The 7,735-nt window shown below is 32.2% G+C and overlaps 1 protein-coding gene across 1 annotated transcript; it reads right to left on the bottom strand.

Moving 5' to 3' along the window:
* Nucleotides 1-2,257: 2,257 nt before the first annotated feature.
* Nucleotides 2,258-5,916, bottom strand: LOC116136679 (cysteine-rich receptor-like protein kinase 10). The gene is made up of 7 exons (XM_031422355.1): nt 4,965-5,916; nt 4,385-4,489; nt 3,933-4,144; nt 3,438-3,648; nt 3,121-3,358; nt 2,702-2,852; nt 2,258-2,599 (listed from the first exon to the last, which is right to left on the bottom strand). Exons 1-7 carry the CDS (start codon nt 5,779-5,781, stop codon nt 2,294-2,296), a joined length of 2,040 nt encoding a protein of 679 aa, XP_031278215.1. The 5' UTR covers nt 5,782-5,916; the 3' UTR covers nt 2,258-2,293.
* Between the last annotated feature and the right edge of the window lie 1,819 nt (nt 5,917-7,735).

Genomic DNA, 7,735 nt, shown 5'->3' with positions numbered 1-7,735 from the left:
GTGGTCGTCGATCTTGGTCTGGCCTTCACTGTAACAGGCAACTGGAAGCTCAACTGCTTATGGTGGTGTTGATGGTGGCTAGAAAAGATGAGAAAGTCGTCATGGTGAAGAATGAGTCATTGGCAACTGTAAAGGGTGATTTGTGGCTGAGGAAGACCAAAGGATGTTGAGGAAGATGAACAATTGTTGGGAAGACAAATACTCGCGACAGATTCTGATAAGATAATGGTAAATAGGCTTGCGAGAAGGTAGATCGGAGTTGGGGGAAGTCGAATCGGTAGTTAGTGAGGTGGATTATCATCAAAAAATGAAGGAAACACATTGGAAGATGAAACATCGCCGATGGTGTGAAGATGAACGTCGCAACGACAAAACGACAATGGAAGATGTCGGCTGGTAGCTCTCGATGATGAGATGAAGAAATCAACAGTTGGGGAGTCCAACCGTCACTGGAGTTTGCCAGATAATGGAGATGAAGGTCTAGGGTTTGGGTGAGCGGTAACTTTTGGCGAGATGATGACAACTCTTCATGAAACGGCGACGAGGGAGCTCAGGTTAAGGTGAAACTATCAACTGGCATGAGAAGATAAAGAGCCGATTGGCTAGTCGGTGGCAACTTAGGGTTTTGTAGTCTACAATTGCCATTTACGCGACCTTTGGCTTTCCTCTTATAGCAAATCTGGAAAACATCAGTTCGCTTCCTACACACATAAAAAGTGACAAAATCAACCCCAAACGTAAATATCAATTTGACCTTGAACAACACAAAAGAGACAAAATCAACCCTGATTAGTAAATCACACCCTAATATCAACTTACTTAATCCCAAATTTCAGTCCAAGCATGCAAAATTGTAAGAAAAATTTAGAATGTGATTTTCATGAATAATTTCACAAGTTCCTTTATTGTCTCAAAATAATCTAATTTTAAGTACAAATGGAGTATTTTAATCACTTTAGTAGAGTCATTTTCATGACTTTAGCACTTATCTCCTTATCACCCTTCAAATAAGCTTTCATTTTAGTGTTTCACTTTTTTTTTTTTTTTCTTTTTTTCCTTCTAAAGTTCCAAATAAAATTTTCTATCTTCAATATTTTTCTCTCAATATATATCGTATAAACTACACCAACAAAATATTATTACTCACCATACATGTATTTGTTTAAATATATAAGAGTCTTCGACTTTTTTACAATATGCTTTTTACAAAACTATTAGAAAATAATAATGTTTTGTTTACAACTGAGTTATATAAACAGACAAAAATTGCATAAAAATTATATAAAATAACTATTATATCCTTTGTTTTTTATCTATTTGTATAATTAAGTTGTATGACTCCGTTGCAAGCATAAAATTGCTCATTAGAAAATAATCGAACTTGAAAACTCTTCCTTAAAGCCATTTAACATTAAAATGTTTAAAGTTTTCGTATATTCAAAAGTTCTAAAAAAGAGAAGAAGAAGAAGAAAAAAAAGAGAAGCTATCAAGTATTTCCTAAAAAAAAAAGCTATCAAGTATTTTCAAAGCGAAGTCATCTTTTTTTTTTTTTTTTTCCTCTCTCTCTCTCTTCTTTTTATTTTTTATATACTAGAGATTTCTTTTAGATTTTGTTAAATAAACTTTTTGTTTTGTTTTTTTTTTCTTATTCTAAATTTAGTCAATTTGGCTCGAAACACCCAATAAATTTCTTAGAATTGCTTAAAGTCTTGGTCGGCATTAATAATTTGAGCTACGCAACGTGGACAAGAAAACTCGAGAAGTGTTTACAAGTCTGAGTCTCGGTCAACCAATACTTAAATGACAAAAACGAGAGAAGGATCATGCATGCTACATATATTACTCTGTTCTATAAAGTAATTAATATAATAATCATAGGAAGTAGATTTAAAAAAAATTTGAGAGAAGGATCATGCATGCTGCATATATTAATTAATTTTTCAAGTCTTGTCAAAATATTTCAATTAAGTTTACATTGACAAGTGATCTTCATCATATATATTTATATGCGAGTGTCACCTAAGAAGAGTAAAATTTGCATCATTTGACGTGAAGAATTTGATTAAACATTCGAGAATTGTAGTATCAATCACAAATAATAGTCTTTCCTATGCAGTATTGAACAAAGAACAACTTTAAATACTAAGCACAATTTTATTATTGATTTAAATGATCTTAAGATTTAATAGTGCATGTACGCAAGATACATACGCATTAAAGACTGAACTCTGAAATGAAAATGCTCAGAAACTAATGATTAATGATCTTGAAACACTTGAAATTAGCATTATTGTCACCGAGGCGAAACACTTGAAAGAGTTACCTCATTAGTGGAGGAAACTTTAATATCTGATGAAGATTGAGCTAAATTCACAAATCTACCAACAGAAAATGCAGGTTCAGTTGGTTTAGGAAGTGTAATTGTGTCACTACCCAACATAACTACTACAGATGACATGGTAGGCCTGTCTACTGGATCTTCTTGAACACACAACAATCCAATATGTATATATTTTAATAGTTCAACTGGAACACAAGATTGCGCCAAAACTGGATCCATCAGCTCTAATGCATGTTCTCCGCACCATAGTTTCCATGCCTGAAATATTATTCATGTTATAAACTGTTAACTAAGATTATTGGTGTATAATTCGTTTAAGCTAGATCATTGTTCAAATTAAAGATTGAGATAGGGATATACATAATTAAGGAGGCTTTGACCATGTTCCGAAAGATAAAATCCACTATTCTTTTTCCCGCTTACAATCTCAAGTAGAAGAACTCCAAAACTAAAAACATCAGACTTAACTGAAAATAATCCTTCCATAGCATACTCTGGAGCCATATACCCACTGTTACAAATTGGAACAACAAAATAATTATGATTTAATCCAACAAAAAAATCAATGACATTTACATATTAAAACTTTTTTACAAAAACAAAAATTTCTCATACTGTCTAGATTTACTTTAAAAAAATTATTAGATAATTATATTTAAAATTTGGATCATCTTCTTATCTGAACTCATCCAAGAAAGTAAGACAATTATTCTAAGTCTGAAGCATTTTCTAGCAAAGAAAGGAAGCAAATAAAGATAGGAAATTATTAATGCACTTACTATGTGCCAACAACTCTGTTGGTATTAGCTTCATTTTGATTTCCACCAAATATTCTAGCCATTCCAAAGTCTGATATTCTAGGATTCATCTCAGAATCTAATAAAACATTACTAGCTTTGAGATCTCGATGAATAACTCTAAGTCGAGAATCCTCGTGCAAATACAATAAACCTCGTGCAATGCCATTAATGATACTTCCACGCCTTTTCCAATCCAGTTCTGAGCTCCTAGCCGAATCTGAAAATAAAATATAAATGTCGCACATGGCTTCCCATCAAACAGTTATAGCTAGCATTAGAAATTTTGAGATACGAACCAAAGAGGAGGAAATCAAGGCTTTTGTTGGGCATATATTCATAGATGAGCATCGACTCATTCCCCTCTAAGCAGCAACCCAAAAGTCTCACAAGATTTTTGTGCTGTAATTTGGAAATTAAAGTAACTTCATTTTTTAACTCCATTATCCCTTGCCCAGAAGTTCTTGAAAGCCTCTTTACTGAAAATTCCTTACCATCCGCTAATTTTCCCTGGAAGTAATTGGTAACCTTTCTGTTATAACAATTAAGAAAAAGAAAAAAAAATTGGCTGTTATGATGAAAATGGATCCTGAAATATAACTCTGTTTTTCACTCTGAAAATGGATCCTCAAATTTATCTTTCATACATTTATTGAAAGGAGAATGAGAGAGAAACAAAAGGAAAATCATTGTTTTTGGTCAATACTAAATAGTTATACATATTTGTTAGAATCGAGTGACCAATCATTTGTGCAATCAAGATCACAATTCACAAAAATTGAAAATAACTATACCTTGTAGACAGGGCCGAAGCCACCTTCTCCGAGCTTATTTTCCTCAGAAAAATTTTGTGTGGCCTCAAGTATGATGCCTAATGGAAACAGGGGGAAGTCTTGAGATTCCAACTGCTCCCCTTGTAATAACGTATCATATGAATAATCACCTCCGACTCTGCCCCCTCCCAAGCGAAGTAATTGAACTTCGTTATCACTGGTTAAGTTTTCCTCTGCAGGGCACATTTAATTTAACTTGAAAATACAGGGGAGGAGTAATATATCTTTTGCGAAATTCTTCTGACACATGTGACAATTATCATATTATATGATCGAAACATATCTACTTTTATCATTTGTGATTAATTTCCCCATATATAATATATTACTATATATAACAATGTATTCAAAGTTTATGTAAAATAAAATTAAAAGGTTAATTCTTTCTTAGTTCGAAGTTATAAATCAATTACCTTTGTCTCTTTTGTTTCTTCTCCACTGAAAGAAAGAGCCAAGCAGCAGTACTACTATAATTGCTGATCCTGTCGCGCCAATTGCAATCCATAGTGTTTTTCTTCCTTCCAAATTAAAATATTTTTTATTTAATATTCAAATTTATTCAATCCATATTATGACATCATGCACGAGTATTTAAAGGTTTTAAATACGAGAACAACCCAAAAAATAAAATAAATCATGATCATGATAAAACTTACAATTGAAAGAGGTTTCCTTTTAATTGTCCTAATTAGAAATATGATAAATTGAGACCCCTTATATATAAAAATTATATCACCCACCATAAAATATGTATATATGTATCTTGACTGTTTTTTCAATTATGAAATAAAATAACGATTTAAAAGAAAACGTTGTGAATTTTATGTTTTTAGTTACATGTATAATTCAAAATTTATTTTCTTTTTGGATTAATTCAGTCTGCTAACAGTAAATGTGAGGTCTAAGAAATTTAAAAGAAAAATAGCATTAAAATCATTTAAGTAATTAGTTAAACTGATTGGACCTCAACCCTAAACTGTATTCTGACTTTACCTTTGGGAGGAGGTGAAGGTGGAAGTGGAGGTGGAGGTGGAGGTGGAGGTGGAGACGGAATTGCAGCTGGCGGCGGCTCTCCTTCATTATAGAACGGGTACAGTTCGTATCGTATGTTACAACTTGCAAACAACACTCTTGCTCCTATTTTTAAAGGAGTCGAAGGCAAAAATGAAATCGCTTCTTCAAGACATCTATTGCAATCAATTTTTGACAGGTCCCGTGTGCACTGCACAAGACCATACAGTGTTTGAAACCCGTCAAGAATAACCTTTCTGGTTGCAAACATTTTAGATTTGGTAGCGTTTATAGCCTCATGCGTTGCTTCGGTCAGCAAATTCGATACCTTCTGACCAAAGTCATCTGTGCCTGTAAAATTATTTATATTATACATGATCACAGAGTCTTCTACGCTCACGGTAGAAAAGAAGGTCTGGTTTGAATAACGGAAAAGGCACTCGTCATACCATATTAAGCTTTGTTCTACAGCAGGACAAAGATTAGTTATGTTTGCGGTTGCAACATTAATACAGCGTTGGCAGGTGTCCATATTGACATCGCCGCGGCAAAGAAAGAGGGCATACAACTTGTCAGGGTCATTGCCCGCGGTAGCGTTGTAAAAACCGTTGGAATATTTATCGTTGAGATAAGCATCTCTTGTAAGAGAAGCCAAGAAAAGATTGAGGGTTGTTTGAAAGGTGCTGTCTGTGTTGGAAGTTGTATTTGGGCAGATATGGTAAAGATATGTTGGATCATCAGCAGCCGTGACGAAACTCAGCAAGCTTGGAAGAGAGAGAAACACAAGTATGATATTCATGAGAGAATGGATTTTTGATTCTAAGCCTTTTGTTGCTCAATGGAATATATTTGAAAGATCTAAAGAATTCCACATTTTTAATACTAACTCACCAATTTCTAAATCATTGGAATACATTGCATCAATGGTCAGATTCCTGCTATAAATTTGTCTTTAAATTGAAATGACTTCGCACCTGTATATGATGTAGAAACAGATGACTGAGATGAGGACTATTCAACCTTTGTCTTAGAAGACGAGAGACTTACTGCACTAGTCAACGGAGCAGATTAAGTCCAGTCAAATTACGTGTTCCTGTGCCTTTAGAAAAATAAAAGAACATCTCGCCATCCAATTTAATCTGTTGAAATTTAAAACAAAGCAATAATATCACAAAACCTAACAATCAGTTGAAATAAAATTTCTAAAAGGGTATCTGCACCAGCGTTAGCCGCAACTCAACTAAATCTTTACCGGCTAGCTAACAATAGCGCACGAGCAAGCAGTAGAGAAACCAGTGTGTGATCAACTGCAGTCACTCCTCATGGACCACCGATTCCAGCTTAAGGCTTTAAAACTGTAAGAGGAGGTTTTTAATAATTGGAAAACAAGGTTTTTGTAGTGCTCGAGCGTCAAAAAATTTATTGTGAAATTTCGTTCATTGGTTTATTTTATTTTATTTTATCTGAAAACTGAATAAAACTGAATTTCTTTAAAATTTGAATGCTAGCATTGTGTTTTATATTTTATGGTTTGATTACAAGTCTTAAGCTATTTTTTTTTAAATAAAAAGATTTGAAAAGTGAAAATTAACATTTTGACATATATGCCCATTTGATGCTAAATATATCATTACGTAAATAAATTTTATATAATATTAATTAAACCATGTTTTAAGTTTATAAGCTTATAAATTAATATAAATATCTAGTTGAATTAAATTGTTTGATAAAAAACTTTAACATAACTAATTAAAAAAAAAAATGGCATATGATAAAAACTGTTAAAAAAGTTATATATATATATATTAACTAAGGACAATATTATCAAAACAATTAACACAAAATATTGACCAGAAAACTGATGGTAGGGATATGTCTTATTGTGTAATATGTGGAAAGCCTAGACAAAACGTCAATTTCATATGCCTCAGAGTCAGCGGTACTAAATGGGTTTAGCCTTGTAAAGTTTATTTCATAGTTAATTTTTTTACGCATAATCATTTTAAAATTAATTTATTAAATATTTTTTGGCTGGTAATTTAATAAATATGCAATTATATAGCACCCTGAACTGGTCCTTAAAAGTAAAGTACTAAATTACTATTTTGACAATTGTAAGATATGTTTTAAGAACATCGCAAATATGGTAAAGATATGTTGGAGCTGCTCCTAGGAAACTCGGCAAGCTCAGAAGAGAGAGGAACACAAGTATCATATTCATTAGAAATAGATTTTTTTATTCTAAGTCTTTTGTTGCTCAACGGAATATATTGTTATTATTAACATAATATTACAATCATATTTAACATAAAGATAGATAAGAATTAAAAAATAAAAAATAATCCAATAGATTTGAGAGAGATTTTGGCTTCGTTTGGTTCACATTTTTGCATTTTTGAGAAATTTTTTTGGAAAAAAGTTAAAAAAAGTTGAATTGGACGGGTATTACAATGTAGGATTTACAAATTAATAAAATACTCTTTATGTTTGTTTATTTACAAAACACCCTTATAATAAAACATTAAAAATTAACAAAAATACCCTCAACCCCCCTTAAATACGGACAATCGGCCACCACTGCCGGAGGGTGGCCGGAGTGTCTTTGCAATTTCTAAAAAAAATATTTAGGGGTGTTTAATTAAATAAATAAATTTAGGAGGTTTAAAAGAAATTGAAAAATATAGAATAATATTTTGGGAATAATGATATTTTACTATTTAACTTTTTTGAGAATACTAATAATAGTATTCTTA

Source organism: Pistacia vera, unplaced genomic scaffold (assembly GCF_008641045.1).
Source record: "Pistacia vera cultivar Batoury unplaced genomic scaffold, PisVer_v2 Contig317, whole genome shotgun sequence".
NCBI lineage: Eukaryota > Viridiplantae > Streptophyta > Magnoliopsida > Sapindales > Anacardiaceae > Pistacia > Pistacia vera.
Note: the sequence above shows the minus strand (reverse complement) of the source record. Positions and strands in the feature narration are given on the sequence as shown.